Source organism: Zalophus californianus, chromosome 3, assembly GCF_009762305.2.
Source record: "Zalophus californianus isolate mZalCal1 chromosome 3, mZalCal1.pri.v2, whole genome shotgun sequence".
Lineage (NCBI taxonomy): Eukaryota > Metazoa > Chordata > Mammalia > Carnivora > Otariidae > Zalophus > Zalophus californianus.
This window is the reverse complement of record NC_045597.1, coordinates 100,197,470-100,215,729: the sequence shown is the minus strand read 5'-3', so window position 1 is coordinate 100,215,729 and position 18,260 is coordinate 100,197,470. Positions and strand designations below refer to the sequence as shown.

Genomic DNA, 18,260 nt, shown 5'->3' with positions numbered 1-18,260 from the left:
TGCTTTTACTTCCTGTGATTGCCCATGTGCATCCAAGTGCTGCCCAGAGTCCTCCAAATCCTCCACCTCTTGTTGCAGTAGATTTGTTTGACTACAAAGAACAACAATACCGGAGGCTGGAATTAGACTCACCTGCAGTGTGCCCTCAATTTGCAGCTTTTCAGTCATAAGAATGAGGGGCCTTTTCATGTTAACTAGCCTTATTCTTAAGTGTGATTTGTTATTATAGCAAATTTAATTTTGCATGAAAAGCGTGATAACTAATTATGTAGCATTTGCATACTCAGAACAAATTCCCCAAAATATTTGCATAAATTTCCTGATGTTCTTTTTGACTCAGTAACAACCTCATCACAGTAAATTGCCTTCCTAAATTGATTTAGCACATCTGCCTTGTCTGAGTGTGGCTGATTTTCATCAAAACTAAGGATTAGGGGATAGTTAAATTATTATCCACTGGTAAGTGAACTGTCTGCATTGCTACCCTATACATGCATTTTTTAAAATGGAGTTCCTGTCTTGGATGATGGTCCCAGTATAAAGCACTTCCCTCAAGCTTCAGATCCCAAATGCTGTGAAGTCCATTCATTTAATGGTTTTGGCAATTTAAGACTTTTAGAGGAAATACTTGAAGAAAAAATTGTAAATATCAGCACAGGTGCACCTGCTACCATTTTATTTATCAGGGTGCTGATCTCCTGCTGTTTTTAAAAATGGCACCTACATCATTGGTAGAAACATGGGCTTCACAGCAGTGCAGCTATTGCTGGGTTTACATTATTTTAATTAAACTTAGATTTTTCACCTGATGCAATGAAGTAAGTCACTTAATGATTCCCCAGCCCCCTACCCTCAAAAATAAGATATTTTAGAAAGAAACCTCGAATTGTTACTCAGTGCTGAGGGCAACTCAAGAAACGAATAATAGGCTTATGTGATTAGTTACTCTTAAATTTGGAGGGGGGGAGAACATGAGGGTTATGGATGTAATGGTGATGGGTGATTAATTTATTAGCTGTTGATTGAGCAGTGGTTCGCAAAGTTGAGTGGGATCGGCGTCATCTGAGGATTTGCTAAAATCATATTGCTGGACCTTACCTGGAGAATTTCTGATTCATGGGTCTGGGGAAAGGCCAGACCCAGAATTTATATTCTTAACAAGTTTACAGGTGATGGGAATGCTGCTGGACAGGAGAACACAATGGGTTACTAGCCTGCTTCTTTCTGCCTTGGCAGAGATGGACTGGCACAGAGTTAGAAGCTCTGGGCATGATGTCTTGCTCTAAATTAAAAGTTTCTATGTGTTACAATACTTCTCTCCAGATTTTCCAGGGGGCGCATTATAGACTTGTGTCACCAGGTAACACATACTTAATTTGTGTTGCCCTTCAAGAGAGAAGAAACTTCTTTTCTCCTGAATCAGAGCGTTTCCGCTGTCAGGGCAAAATGGTTTTTTAATTACCTTTCAAACAAGAGAACAGTGCAATTTCCTTCAGGCTGTATCAGCCCTTTGGGTTACCACTAATAAAAACACTTCTTAATCAGAAGAGTGGTAATCATTTTATGCCACATTTGTGGCACTGTGGCAGATCATCTCAATTTTTTTTACATAAAATAAGCTACAGAGTTGAGAGTAGAAGGTACCAGGAAACAGATGGTACTTAATCCAGTCTCTGAGTTTTTTATTGTGGTACCTTGTACTTCATAAGTCCCTTTTCTTCATCTTTCAAAACCATGCTAAAATCTTCTTGTATGATTGGCAGTTGATCCCATGGGCATGATTCTCCTGGAAGCTCTTTTAGATACTTGACAAAGCTGTAGGCTCAGGGTCTCCCAAGGTGAAGTCGAAAGAGAAAATTGTTATGTAGTCTCAGAAGGGTACATGTTTTCCCACTGCTCAACTTCACTTTCTGCCCTGGCAGAGCTAAGACTGCAAAGTAGAAAGAAGGGCTGCCGTGTAAAATGGTAGTCAGCCAACTGATGCAGTCTCTTTATTTATAGGAGACAGGGGCCCATTGCCAAAAGAGGGGCCTCGCCCTTCCCCTTCCTACCTGTTAGTTGCCACTTGGCATTTTCCTGGTCATATTTAAAGATATGAAAAAGGAAGAGTGGCAGCCAGATGTGTTCTGCTTCGCCCCCATGCCCATTGTACCATTACTGATGTTAGCGTAGGAAACCATACTGAAATACCACTTAACTGGTCCTCAAGGAGTTAAGTTTGTTTCTGTAGAGTTGCCCTCTTCTTGAAGGATGTTGGGCAAGTCCAAGTGTTTTTTCAGCACTAGGGCTGCCCCAGCTGAAGAAATGGCCTAGAACCCTCTTTATTACATTAGAGGTCCTCCATGCTGACACCCCTCACTGTGATGGTTCTACTGAACAGGCCCACAGTGTCTGCTGCAGAGGCTCCAGCGAATTCAAGCTTGGCTTCTTTCTTAGACCCTCACACTCAAACAGAACCCAAGTCCTATCCCAGCCTCTGGGCCCTCAAGAGAGGACAGTTCTTTTTTATCCTCTGTTAAAATTTCTCTGTACTTGCTTTTTCTCTGGTACTTGCTCTTTGGTATGTGTGTGTGAGGGGCGGGGGGATGGCCACAGAATATTATGTTCAAATCAATCACATAGACTATTGCCCAAGAGACCCTGCTTACTCTTTCAAAGTTTGGTCTGACCTTAAAGGTTTTCTGGTTCAGCTCCTCATACCAGTTTTCTCTTGGGAATTTTTTGACTGTGGTGTTGTAGCTGCTGTCAAACACATTAAAATCTGATTTTGCATAATTCGTAGTTTTAGTACTCTTGCGTGTATTGCATTGACAATACAGCTTTATTCTATGTGTGTGCACGTACACACATATTTGCAAAATGTTACATCTGAGAAGTTTGCTGAGAGAGGACAGCATATCTCTTCAGAGCTTCCAGCCTTTCTTTCCTGTGATGTGTGGCAAGGGGACACCTGTGGTCTCCCACAATACATCATTTGATGTTAATATGGAGAACAGATTCAGGTATAAGAGGAAACCATGGTGGTCACTGGGGGCATTTCATATGTTCTGCTGCCTTTTCGTTTTAGAAAATGCAATAAGACAGAGCTAGTGTTTCTCTTCACCAAAACAAGTCTGGATGCTTTAAATAATTAAAACAGTAGCCTGCAGCTACATGAAAGTGAGGAAAATTTAAGATCCATTCCATTTTATTTTCGTATTTTTTTACAATGAAAAATAGACGTAAATGGCATCTACTTCTGAGTACCACCCATTCCCACCCAGAGGCAGTGGTGGGGAAGTCTTTGAAATACCTTGCTCCAGGAAGAATGTTCTTTCCTCCAGTGTGATTTATGTGCCCACAAGTGAGAAATGCAGTTTAACAGGCAACATATTCAAATCCTGACGCTTTCAGGCTCAGAAAATAAAATGGAAACAAGGTTTATTTGCTAATGTATAAATGCATAATCCCCTCACCCAGTAGGAAATACCCCATTTCCTGAGGGGAGCCTCTTACTAAAGATGAATATGAAAGCAAACATTTTAAAATATTTTTATAGCCTTCCTGTGTGGCAAAGGGCATCTTCCTGGGATAAGCAGCCCAAGTTTTCCTAGAGGAGTTCCTAGTTCCAATGTGAGTGGTACCATCTGCTTTTTTTTCTGAAACATCTTTATGTTCAGTCTTGTTCCCTAATAATATAGGAATGTCAACAAACTTAAGGTCCTGACTTACCTCAGTAGAATAGGTGTTGTGAGTAGCTCAGGGAAGGTTTGGATTGTTGTTTGATGGCCGGTGATGGGTTGGTTTTGTTTTGTGAGCCCCTCAGAAATGACCAAGATCACCATTTCGGAGACCATTTTCCAAAGGTGCCTCAGAGAGAACTGGCAACATCTTTCTCCCTGGTTCTTTGTAGAATTAGATTTTTGGGCCCCACCTGACTCCCAGACTCAGAGTACCTGTATCTCTGGGCTGGACCTGGGATCTGCCGTTTTCCCAGTGTAGCTTCTCAGGAACACTGAACTGTAACAACCACCTGATACTTTCTAGAAAGCTTTGTTCATAGGTTCTGCTGACTCCTGTCACAAATTTTCTCCTTAGCTTCCCCAGTGAGGACATTGGAAAACCTACTCCACTAAAAGTGCTTTGGTCAAGACATGAAGGGCTTCCATATTGGCAACTGCCATTGTTAATTTGGAGGCCTCCCTTACTTGATCATTGGTCGTACTTGACACTCCCTTCTTCCTGAAACACTGTTCTGGAATACTAGTCTCTTGTTCCTCTCTCACTGGCTTCTTCTTAATTTATTGGCTTATTCTCCTCCTCCCAACCTTCAGTTACTGGATCCTTTTCTCTTCAATGTTATTCCTTCATCAGAGAATCTCACCTCAGTCTCTTGGCTCCAAATACTGTTCATACCCACTATGGAATCCCAAATTTCTGGCTCCCAGACCTCTTGTCTGAAGACGAACGTCATCATAACATCATTCCTCTCCCATATGCAGTAGACTTCTCAAACTTAATTGCCCAGAGGAGAACAATTTATTCAACACCCTTACACAAATATGCTCCTTCCATAGTCTTCTGTCAGTAAATGGAACATTATCCAGTTGCTTAGGCAAGAAGCCAAATACTACCTTTGATTACTTACTTTTTCCTTATTCTTACATTTAACCCAGCAGTAAATTCTGTCACCTTGATCTTCAAAAATACATTTGAATTCAACAATTGATGACTCGCCCTGTGATATCCCCAGTCCAAGTGACCATCCTCTCCTGCCAGAAGACTCCAGCTGGTCTCCTGCCTTCTGCTCCTGCTGTTGTATGCACACACTCCCATTTTACCTTTAACAGTAGCAGAGGGATCGTTTTCAAACTTCACTGAGATGGTTTCATGCCACAGATCAAATTCCCCTGAGATTGCTCCTTATTTCACTGAGAGCAAAAGATAAAGTTCTTACCAGGACGGTGAGACCCTTACAATCTGTCTCTTTTCCATATTCCAGGTCTGAGCTGTTCCTGGAACTTGCTAGCACACGTCTGCCTCAAAGTCTTTGTATTTGTTCTTCTTTCAGCCTATGAAGAGACTCCCAAGATAGCTGTCTGAGTTAGTTTCCTCATTTCCCTGAGGTCTTTGCTCAAATGTCGTCTCCTCCTCCATCAGTTCACATTCACCTGAGCCCTCTACTTCAGCTCCTCTTTTCCCTCTTCTCCATCTCATTTTGCCACATAAAACTTAATTTCATTTAATTATTTTTGTCCGTCTTCTAGACAAAAATGTAACTTTCATGAAGGTGGAGACTTTTGTCTATATGGTTCATGGCTGAATTCCCTGACATAAAAGAGCGCCTGAACATAAATTGACACTCAAAAATATTTACTGAATAATTGAATTTGGCATTATTTACATTGATTTCATTAATTGTTTTAAGAGGACAGTGAATGGTAATAGGGCTATGCAATAAATGAATCCCTTCAACAGTTAGACAGTAATTCTCAAAGAGTGGTCTCCGGACCAATAGTATCAAAATCATCTGCGAGCCTTTTAGAGATGCAGATTCTCCAGCCCCATTCCACACACACCAAATCAGAAACTTTGGGGTTGGGCCCAACAGTTTGGTTTAGCCAGCCCAGGTGATTCAGATGATTCAAATGAACAAATGAGAACTACCGACGCTGAGTGAATAAATGTGTTTTGCTCCCCCAGGTGATGCTTCAATCCAGTTCAAGTGCACTAGTCTCTTAAAATGCCTTGAGGCTCTAACTGGGGGTGACATTGGTGCCAACTTACCTCTTGGCAGGTATTTTCAAGTCCTGTACTAGGTGTTGAGATTACAAAGAGTTTATATCTTGGCCTTTCTAGGAAAAGCAAAAAGCAAGGAGTTTGTCTTTTCCAGTGTCCCAGGGCAACTTTGGAGGAGTAGTAGGAGATAAAATTAGAACATAACTGTCCAGATTTTGAAGGGCACCAATAGTAGACTCAGGGAGCTAAGTTACACTATAGGGAGTGGAATGGCATTCTGTGGTCCAATACTTGAGTGAAAGGAAATGTGTGAGAAGTACAAGACATTGATGCAATGGATCCATCAGTCAATTCTGTGTTTTGATGTGATACCAGGTTTTGGAGTAGTCCTATAAGTTTTTGTGGCTGAACTCTTCTACCTAAAATAGCTAGTGACCTAACGGAGGCTTTCCACTTACACAAGGCTCTCTCAGTGTCTCTTCATCAAAGGAATAATCAAGGTTGAAATGAGGACTCTACATCACTTATATATATTTGTGTGTGTGTATGTACACAATTTGCTGCCATGTGGACAAATGATACGTTACTGACTTATAGAACTTTAGGAGAAATAGAATTATACTTTGCCCTCAGTGGGTTGGGGGGGACTAAAAATAAAGTGAGTTACTTTTACTACCGAAGTGAATTCCTTCATCTAACCAATATATAATGATTTCTCAAACTGCCATTAAAAGCCATATATGAAAAAAATAGCATAGACACCTTAGAAATACAATTATCACATCTTTTTTTCCACTTAAAACCAAATACAGTCCTTATGTCTTTTTCTCAAAGAATACATAGGTAATAGCATCTTCATCAAATTTGATAAAATTATAAAGTATGTGTTTGGATTCATTCCATTTATGAGAATACAGTGCTGAATAAGAGATGGCAATTTAATTTCTGCCCTTGGCCCTGTTGAACCTGGGCAGGTCCACTGCTCTGAAGAATTGTGGCATGTCCAAAGGGACCTGTTTGTTAAATAGCAAGATACAAAGGATTAGACCTCAAGAGGATGACCTAGCATGGAGGGAAATATTTGGGAGTCTCTGGATTTGTGGTGATTGTGGAAGCCCTGGTAGTCTACTGAATTTTCTAGTAGAAAGTGAAGGAAGCTTTAGGATAAAACCTTATTCTTGATACATAAAGAACTGGAGGAAGGAAGGAAAAAGACAAAGATTTCAGAGCAGTAGAAGAAGACAGGAAACCTTTTCAGAGAACACCAGGGAGGGATAGAATATGATTTAAAATGTCAAGTGCTACAGGAACTGATCATAAGGAACAATACCCTGCGATTCCACCAGTGGTGGTCACTCGTGGCTCTAACACAACAGGTCCACTGAAGAGTTTGCACTGGAAGTGGAAGCAAGGTTGAGTTGCTTGACGAGTGAATGAGGAGGAATTAGAGATTGGCTAGTGGAGAGAAAATGGCAGTGAGATCAATCCGTTAAAGTTGGTATTCCGGAACTGATTTGTGTTTAACATTTAAAAATATCTAATTGGAAGAATTTATGTTGGCAGAGATGCCAGTCAAATATGGGGGAACTTTCCATCTATTGCTGTGTAATTCCCAAAGTTGGTATGTTGGAGCTTTTTACACTCACTCTGCAGGTATATCTTTTTATTGGGGTGACAAATCATTTTTGAGGGCAGTGTCATTTATTATAGTTGTTAGTCATTTTCTTCTTCTTTTTTTTTTTTTTAGTTGTTAGTCATTTTCTAATTGTGGAAATCCCTGTAGCTAATGTTAGTTGTGTTGATTTGAACATCTGGCCTCCTGGTGTGTGCTATATCACCCAAAGGTGACTGGGAATCCTACATTAGTGGTGACAAGAGTGCTGACACAATTTTACAAACTCTGCCCTAAATTACACTGATTATAGCATCAAGATTATTTGGAGGGATTTGGGATCTCGGCAAGCTTTGATTTTAGTATTATATTTTAAACTCCACTTAAAACTAATGATAACATCAGATCCTCTCATCATTAGAATTCATTTATAATGGGTCTTGCTCAGAATTGACCTAGATCAGACAGTAGGAGGTTCACATTAAGTGGGCTTATGCCACACAGATATGCAATGTTAGGTGTGTCTATAAACCTCTAATCACTTCAAATGTTTTGTACTAATTGCCCTGAAACATGTGCATTAAAGAAATGAAAGGCAAATTTCCTGAAATACATCTCCAGAATGATTCTAATTTGCATAAGTTTTAGCCAAGAAACAGATGTCTTTTTAGTGCTATACCTTTGTAAAACTTTTAAGCATATTATACAAATATGTCTTGCTGTAACTTGGTGTTCCTCCCCAATCCTAACTTGGGTGAATTGCTTTTAGCAGAACACTGACAGGGGCGAGTAATAATAATAATAATAAAGGCATTATTGTTTCAAACACCAGCTTAGCTTTAGAATAACATAAACAATTTCATTGTGATATTTTATATCTTGCTTTCTAGTTAAGCGACTGCCTTCGGCTCGGGTCATGATCCTGGAGTCCCGGGATCGAGTCCCGCATCGGGCTCCCTGCTCGGCGGGGAGTCTGCTTCTCCCTCTGACCCTCCACCCTCTCATATGCTCTCTCTCTCTGTTTCTCATTGTCGCTCTCTCAAATAAATAAATAAATAAATAAAATCTTTAAAAAAATAATAAAATAAAATTTAATTATAATAAAATCTTTGTGGATATTATTTTCTGGGGTTGTGTGTCATCACTTTTAAAATTTGTATAGAGCATATAGTAAACCAGAAAGAGAAGTATACAAAAGAAATATAACCCATAATACTATCATACACTGTGCTCTCTTCTCTTTCAATCTTTTGTGTATGTTTTCAAAATTGTGATTAAAAAGGATTATGCAGTTTTAAATCGTATGTCTTTCACCTAATATTATACTGTTTTCCATTTTATCATATATTCTTTACAAATTGAAGGAATTATATAATTCTTCAGATGGACAAAGTGTGCTTTATCTTAATCATTTCCACATTTTTGGAAGCTAAGATAGATCCAGTTTTTTCATGATGTCATAAATAATATTTGAACATCATTTGTTTTAATTGGATTATTTACTCACGATGATTCCTAGACATGAAGTGTCTGGATCAAAGGTGCATTGATATGTTCATTTTCATGATCTATTATCAAATTGCTTTCCCCAACTGTTAAGCATGTAGACAAAATATACCCTCGTACTTAAGCTTTTCTGATTATCGAGGGTAGAACAATTTTGTTCCTATGTACGAAGAGACTTTTACGTGAACTTGCTGTTCTCCATTTGTCCACGACTAAGATATATAACGTATTCTCTACATCTTACTTCTGGGACTTTAGTTAATTTTATATTTATATTCTTAGACACAAAGTCCATTTAAATTCCTTTGAATGTTTTATATTATAAATTCCTTATGCATCACTCAGGTATAGAATGTATATATATATATATATGCACATATGTATACATAGACATACTTGGTATATATTCATCTCTTTGGTATTTGGTATATATATATATATGTATATATACACACACCCTTAAGGAAGTTCAAGATATATATACACATGTTATCCATTAAATTAGGTGCTTTATTTTCTGAATTCATGAATACCTGAGAACATCTTTCTGCTGCTTTGTTCTAGAACAGCTACTTGATTGGTGATTTTCATGGATTAAAACTCAAAGGTCTATGTACCTTATTTCAGGGGATATTGTGGGTGGCTGGAAGCTATGAAACAGCCTTTCTTAAATCTTTGGTCAGAAACCTGTTTGTTGACTTGGATGCTTTCAGTGCCCCCTACATCCACTATTTTTCTTTAGCTCTTATGCAAGTGGATGTGTGGATAGTTTATGGAAAAACTCTACCTGGAATGTGATGTGATGAGCCTTTTTGGTATGCATATTCAAGGGTTGTTTTTTTTTTTTCCTCTCTGTTCTGGAATATTTCTTTAATTATCTCTTCAATCACTATTTCCACTCCAAATCTTGTGGAATACTCAAGAGCCGTAATTGTTAGACAAACCTACATTTTCTGACCTAATATCCATTGTGTCTCTCTTCTCATCTTTATCTTTTACTTAATTTACTTAGATTATGTTTGTCCTCCATAGGACTGTGTATGTGCTTTCATTGTAAGTTCTACTTTTGTATCTAAGGTGGGTTTTTTCATAAGGAAAATGAGTAGAATAGAATGTCGACCAAGTTAATTACTTTGAATAAAGTCTTTGTGGTGAGTGGCGTGGGAAGTACATACTGGGCAAAGCAATGCTTGGGAAACTGACAGTCTTCACAGGTAAGTTGTGTTGTACCCGGCGAATGTTGACACCATGGATAATGGGGAGATGTGTGTATGTTTTTCTCTAGTTACAGCAGTTTCAGTCCTCACTAAGTGACTCCTACTAAAGAAAGAGCAGAAGGGTTAGTGAGTATTTAAGTGGCTGGCCTGAATTGTTTCTAGATGAGATACTTGAGAAGTAGACTTCATTCGTGTGACCAGTTCCTTGCCAATATACCAAAATCTATTGTCTGCTCTTTGTAAGGTACCAGTCTATGGTGGGGAGAGTCATCCCATAATAAAAATCACAGTGGGGATCAACAAGTTTCAATTTTGCTTTTGCAGTGTGTATTTCCTTGAAATTCTTAGCTCACCCAGGTCCCTTTTTATTTAATTTTATTACTTCAGATTATCCTGTTTTATAAAAGATTAATTGGGCTATCAGGGCACCTGGGTGTCTCACTTGGTTGAGCGGCTAATTCTTGGTTTCGGCTCAGGTCATGATCTCACAGTCATGAGACTGAGCCCTATGGGGGGCTCCATGCTCAGTGCGGAATCTTCTTAAGATTCTCCCTTTGCCCCTCCCCCCACTCTTGTGCACATGCTCTCTCTCTCTAAAATAAAATCTAAAAAAAAAAATTAAATTGACTATCTTTTCATCTCCCTCTCCTTTTTTTTCCTTAAAGCTTTCTGCACATGTTCCCGAGGGTCTGTGCTTATCTCGATACTACTGAACATGTCAAGGTTTTTCTATAATGCTTTCGTGTTTTTTCTTAGTCATTTTCAGAGTGACACCCTGTCTCTGGACTGGGGGTGATGTTCTGTATCTCTTGTCCTTTCATACTTCGTCTTGGGTTTTATGTTGTATGTTTTCAGTGTACCTATTCTGGAGTGATCCATCCAGATCTGGGTTAGCCATGTCTATGGACACTGTACATTCTACTTCCTGTCCAGCTGCATTTATTTATTTATTTATTTATAAATAGTTTATTTGAGAGAGAGAGAGAGCTCAAGCTGGGGTGGGAAGGGGCAGAGGAAGAAGGAGAAGCAGGCTCCCCACGGAGCAGGGAGCCCAACGTGGGGCTCCATCCCAGGACCCCGAGATCATTACCTGAGCTGAAGGCAGACGCTTAACCACCTGAGCCACCCAGACACCCCTCCATCTGCATTCATAGAAAAATTTTGTCTAAGCTCTCCCAAATATCCAGTGTCTTTCAGGCAATTAGAGGAGGTATGTTTTAGTGAGGTGGGATCTTGCCATGCCCTTTCTTTCTGCCTGTGCCTTTGCTACTGGAGACCCAGTTCAATAGCATCCAGTATGTGCTTTATACCCAAGCTCTTGCTGTAGGTGTAGTGGCTACAACGTTGCACTTGATACCACTGCAACCTCACTGCCCTCACCATCCATTGTTTCCTTGGAGTTAATCTCCAAATGGATGGGTAAAAGTGGTTCCCAGTGGAATGATCCTATTTTCTTCTTATAAAATGAGGGATTTCTTACTAGTTAACTACATTTTCCAATTCAGGGAACAGAAATGATAAATGTGTAATGATGTTACCTAAGTTCTTTTAGCCAGGGTGAAAATGAATTCATTAAACAGAAGTACATGGAAGCATCATATATATATATATATATATATATATATATATATATTTTTTTTTTTTAATTCATTTCAGTTAGCCGTGTATGTGTGGTTGGGAGAGATAAGCGGGGTATAAGCAATACCAAAAAATACTCAAGTAAAATATATTGGATGTTAGAAGGGAGAATGCTATGGAGAAAAATAAAGCTCAAAAGGAGGGAAAATTCATAGTTCTAGTTTCCCATTATTACATGGAGTAAGACCTCATAGTTATTGCTAGAGTTAGTTTTATGGAAAAATGGGCAGAACTACTTTATTGTTTAATTTTAGTAGTGTATTTTATTACTGTTACCACTATTGTTATTTTGGTTAAGTGTTCTAGGCAAAAGCAATAACATATACAAAGACAGTGGGGATGAGAAGGCCAGCAGGGTGTGTTTAGGAAGAACATACACAGAGTGCTTCTGGACTGGATTCATAGCAGTATTCAAATTCTGGCTCTGCCACTTCCTTGCTATATGACACTGGAAAGTCTGTTACCTCACTTTCAACGTGGAGATAATAATAGTATCTACCTTATGGGGATATTGAAATTAAATGAGAAAATATTGCGAAAGTGCTTATTAGCACAGTGCCTGACACAATAAAGTTTTGTGTAAGTTTTAGTTAAGATAAAAGTAATAGGGCAGGAAGCCTTAACGTGAGTTGAATTTTTCTGGTGATAACTGCTGTCTTCTGAACAAGATTTGACTTCTTCATTTCACCTTAGCAACAACATGCTCTAGTATTCATGCAGGTAATGGTTTCCTGGTTTGACCCAGGGATATCGTACCCAGACACTATGGAGTGCTCCCACCTAACTTGTCTCAGTACCATGGAGCAGTTAGTGGGAATCTTGATATTATTCTTTTCTTTTCTCATTTTAAAATTTCATTTTTAAAAATTTAATTTAAAAAATTCGTTCGCTTTTTTCATTTAAAAATTTTTAAATTTTAATTTCAGTATAGTTAACATACAGTGTCATATTAGTTTCCAGTATACAATATAGTGATTCAACAATAACAATTCTCTACATTGCTCAGTGCTCATCATGGTAAGTGTACTCTTCATCCCCTTCACCTATTTCACCCACCCCCCACCCACCTTCCCTCTGATAACCAGCTGTTTGTTCTCTATGCTAAAGAGTTTTCTGGTTTGTCTTTTTCTTTTTTCATTTGTTTTCTTTCTTAAATTTCACATATGAATGAAATCATATGGCATTTGTATTTCTATCACTGATTTATTTTGCTTAGCATTGTACCCTTTAAATCCATCCATGTTGTTGCAAATGGCAAGATTTCATTCTTTTTAATGGCTGAGTAATATTCCATTACACACAAGCGCGCACGCGCGCACACACACACACACACCACCTCTTCTTTATCCTTCTTTTATCCATTGACATTTGGGCTGCTTCCATAACTAGGCTATTATAAATAATGCAATAAACATAGTGGGGCATATGTCTTTTCAAAATAGTGTTTTCATAGTCTTTGGGTAAATACCCAGTAGTGTGATTACTGGATCATAGGGTAATCCTATTTTTAATTTTTTGAAGAACCTCCATACAGTTTTCCACAGTGGCTGCACGGTTTGTATTCCCACCAGCAGTGCAAGTGGGTTCTTTTTTCCACATCCTCACCAACACTAGTTTCTTGCGTTGTTGATTTCAGCCATTCTGACTGGTGTGAGGTGATATCCCAATTGTGGTTTTGATTTGCATTTCCCTGAGGATGAGTGAGGTTGGCACCCTTTCATGTGTCTATTGGCCATCTGGATGTGGGCGAAGTTACTTTAAATAGAAGCAGCCAGTATTGTTACTTGAAAAAGCTTATAAATCCTAATTCAGTGACACCTACATTTAATGGTTGAAAATCTGTTCTGTTACTATTCATCTCCAACTTCGTATTCTAATGTTCAGCAACCATACTCTTAGAAGCATATGCTTAAAACTCTTGATATTGGATAAGATTAGAGAAAATGGATATTACCTTCACGTTGTAAAGTAATTTGGCTGTGAGAAGAAGTGAGTGTCACTATGACAAAGGCCCTGCTTACTGCTTGGCAGACACTATAATACATGCTTACTTAAACTATTACATTCTTATAACACCTCTGTAAATTGACTGTTAATTCTCTTTCTGAAGATGAAGGAAATAAGGCTTAGAGAGATTAAACAATTTTACCTAGGGAACAGAGCTAGTAAGTACCCAAACCAGGATTTGAACCTAAATCTTGATCCAAAGATCCTATCTATAGTCATCACACCTTTCAGCTTCATCCGCTGGCTTGAGCTAAGAAGAGTGAACAAAATAACAAATCCATTGGTTTTAGTCCAAACCGTGTTCCAGAGCTTGTTCATGATTTGGCCCTGCTTAGCTCACCAGCTGTATTTTAGACTCCACACTCCAGTCGCTCTGCACCTAGCCCCACTGGATTCCTTTCTGTTCCTCAAAAACCGCATATTGGGGTCTTTGCAGATGTTTCCTTTCCCTCATCCCTCTTTTCCCTGTATGCTTACCTCCTTTTTCTCTTCCAGGTCTTAGCTTAATATCATTTGCCTGGAGTCACCATCCAACCACTTTATGTAAGGGAGGTGCCCCTTCCTCATTTAGATTCTCTCATCCCCGGTGTGTTTCCTTCATAGCATATCAGTGCTCAGGAGCCAGTGTGTTCATTTGTTATGTCTTCCTCTGCAGACTATAAGCTCTTTGAGAGCAGGAACTTTTGCCCTCTTGGTTATTACTCTATGAAGCAAATTTAGAGTAGCATTTAGAGTATAATACATTGTGAAAAACAGTTGAATCAAGAACGGGTGAATGACTTTGAGATTTATGTATTTGTTTCTAATTGGAAACAGTGTTTAAAACATGTTGATGGATGTATTTGAAAAGTAATGTCTTTGATAACTTGGAGTGTCCTAAATCTTCTTTAAATCTTGATCAGGATACTTAATACCATAGATACAAACTATTATAACTTCCTACATTAACAGATTTCTGCCTTGGTTTTGATATGCCTAATGGTCTCATTTAAATAATTAACCTGAAGAAGAATATTATTTAATAAGAATAAAACTCTTTAGCTAACTATCTGCAACGAAGTTATACTGTTAGAGAATAGCAGTTTTACCTAGGTAAGGATGTGGTGCGCTGGGGCGCCTGGGTGGCTCAGTTGGTTAAGCGACTGCCTTCGGCTCAGGTCATGATCCTGGAGTCCCGGGATCGAGTCCCACATCGGGCTCCCTGCTCAGCGGGGAATCTGCTTCTCCCTCTGACCCTCTTCCCTCTCATGCTCTCTTGCTACCATTCTCTCTCTCAAATGAATAAATAAAATCTTAAAAAAAAAAAAAAGATGTGGTGCACTGTCTAACCTAACTGAAATATTGTAGAAAGTATAAAGGCTAAATGGGTAGATCAAGGTCCAGAAACTCAGGAAAGGGATTTTTCCATAATATCAGGTCAATTCTTACTCTGTAGTTTGCACTCTCCCCATTATAAGACATATACTTATAAGAGCAGTAGATTATAAACAGCACTTAATCTGAACAAATCTATTTCAGAAAGAATCAGTATTAATCAAAGTTCTCAGTTTATCTCAAATCCACAAGAAACGGGCGCCTTGGTGGCTCAGCATCACATCGGGCTCCTTGCTTAGCGAGAAGCCTGCTTCTCCCTCTCCCTCTCCCCCTGCTTGTGTTCCCTCTCTTGCTGTGTCTCTCTCTGTCAAATAAATAAATAAAATCTTAAAAAAAAATCCATAAACAAAACAGTAACTTCCATGGGCACCTTAACATAGAAATCATTATACACTAGTCCATCTATGGCAGATGCACTATAGACACAGAGGACCACAGGCTAGATGTTCGAATAGAAAGTAAAAGAAGTATCAGGTTCAGGAGGAAATCAATCACCAAAAGTTTTATACATTTATTTTGCTCCATAGTTAGCAACTGAAACTATTGCATATGAGCCTCATACTCAGAAATCACTAATTTAAAAAAAATCATATTTAATAACCTATGGACTTCTATAAATCTATGTTACAAAGGTATTCCTTATGTTTCAGAAATGTCTCTAAGAAATACGGTTTGGGGTGCCTGGGTGGCTCAGTCGTTAAGCGTCTGCCTTTGGCTCAGGTCATGATCCCAGGGTCCTGGGATTGAGCCCCACATCGAGCTCCCTGCTCCATGGGGAGCCTGCTTCTCCCTCTCCCACTCCCCCTGCTTATGTTCCCTCTCTCGCCGTGTGTCTCTCTGTCAAATAAATAAATAAAATCTTAAAAAAAAAGAAATACGGTTTGATTGACAAAAATTTACACATTAAAAAAAATACACCTTGCTTTCATATCTTCCTAGAAGCCAGGTTCTTTTTCTAAGAGACAAAAACCAAAAACCAAAAACTGACAAACAACAACAACAACAAAAAACCCAAAACCCCAAAACGAATTAGACTATTTTTTATATAAGGAGATAAAGGGAAATGGACATGTTTCAGACATGTAAACAATTAGCCCAATGAATATATCAGGCATTCTATGTAGTTCAAAAGTAGCATTTTTACTCGTAAGTAATTATCATAAGACCAGTGTAATCAAGACCTGTCTTGTCTACTTTATTCTTATTTTTCTAAGGTCAACAGCAACATTGGCTTACTTATTTTTTTAAAGATTTATTTATTTATTTTGAGAGAGAGAGAGAGAGAGAGCTCACGGTGGTGGGGGGCAGGCAGAGGGAGAGAGAGAATCCTCAAGCAGAGTACCCACTGAGCACAGAGCCCTATGTGGGGCTTGATCCCAGGACCCTGAGATCATGACCTGAGCCAAAAATCAAGAATCAGCCACTTAACTGACTGAGCCACCCAGGTGCCCTTGGCTTGCTTATTTTTAGGTGGTAGACTATATGGGCCACAGTGTAGATGACTATGAAATTTAGCTTTCTTGTGAATAAGAGGATTTTTATGCTCCAATTCTCTGTTTATAGAATGATCCAAGGATATGGAGAAAATATTTATCTCCAAGGACCTCTGCATATAAGTGACAGATGCATTGACTCCTAGAACTGAGAGGGACCAGGGATTATCTTGTCAAAAATCTTTCCTAAAAAGATAGATAGTCTGAATTCTGGTGACTATTGTAATGAGGCTTTATTTGTCTTTGTGTGTCTGCATGTACAGGAATACATGGACTCCAATAAATACATTGAGCATCTTCTAACTCAGCTTGAGGAGCAACACAGAAGTCTATGGAGGTGAGTGTAATCCATGCCTATAACCCAGAACAGCCTTGATAGCTTTCATGTTGATCACAGAGGCAGCGAGTTGGCAAAGTGTCTCTTCTTACACTTGGTGTCAAAAGCACCTTTGGAAGCAAAAGTCACCAGAGGCTCCTTAGAGAATTGTATTCCCTCGATCAAAGTGAAGCAGCAGTGTCAGAAGTTGTCCTTGAGTCAAGGACCTGCTCAGAGTTGGGAAGATGGTGGAAATCATGACATTTTGTCAAGGTCAAGAAATTAATTTGTCCAAGGCCACATAACAAACTTATGTTGTGGGAACTAGAATTCAAATTTCTTTGACCCTTGCCTGCTTAAAGATTAAGTTTTTCCTGTGATTGAAAAGTTGAATACAGCTGCTTAAAATGTCTGCTTCTCTTCATATTAAAGGAGGCTATTTTAAGAATGCTGTTCTGTAGGCCTCTCATGTTTAGTTTTTCGTTCTATATGCTGGGTTCCGATGCTCAGTGAAGAAAGGTATGGGAGAACATTGGTGCAGGTAAACTGGAAAAGGCATATTCTCAAATTTCTTGTTCCCTGGGCCTCTTGGGAATTGAGGCTGATCCAAAATGATTGCGTTGTTATTTTCTAGATCTTTAGGGTCCATGTGATCATGTTCTGCATAGGTGCTCCTATGGGATCTGCTATTCCTTTTCCTAAATTACTATAGCTCATGTTATCTGGAATAAATATGCTAAATATGCTAGACCTTAATTACATTATGGCTCATATTGTACCAGAATTATTTAATGTAATTAGCTTTGTCTCCCAAGGGTCACTAAGCCCCTGAAGTCCTTTATTTCTTACCTCTTGGCAGCATGGAGGAGAGTGCTCTCTCTGTACACAGAGATGGTGCGTAAAGATTTGCTAACCCTGTGGCTTTCTTGCCCAACCTCATTCAAATGTATCACCATTGGTCTCTGTACCGGGCTATGCTGCCCCTTCTTCAGGCATCTCATAACAAATCCTAATAACCTTGAAATTTGTCTTCTCTGAAGAACTGTAGTTCTTAGTCAAAATGCATAATAATTCCATTTGTTCTGTCCTTTATATTAGTTTCCCTGCTAAAGAACAAATCTGTGCTTATAGTAATAGACCCTCTATTTCTCTGCATGAAAAAAGTAGGATAAACAAATGTATATAATTTTTAAATCTGCTTGCTGCTAACAGACATATATGTTAATTTTATATACCTCTATGTGATACCGTTAGATGTGTTTTTGAGACCTATAAATGGTGTCGGTAAAGTTTTCTTTTGTTAACCAGTGTATTGTATTAATAAAGCCAGCAACAATGTATTTATAGTTATGTGTCTTTCAGATTAGATTTCCCATAGA

The 18,260-nt window shown here is 38.8% G+C and overlaps 1 protein-coding gene across 1 annotated transcript in view; it reads left to right on the top strand.

The window, feature by feature from the left end:
- NCKAP5 (NCK associated protein 5) overlaps positions 1-18,260 on the top strand; it is an 878,246-nt gene that overhangs the window by 248,480 nt on the left and 611,506 nt on the right. Inside the window, 1 exon segment of the mRNA XM_027590996.2 lies at positions 16,829-16,902. Within this exon segment, the coding sequence (XP_027446797.2) occupies positions 16,829-16,902 (74 nt within the window).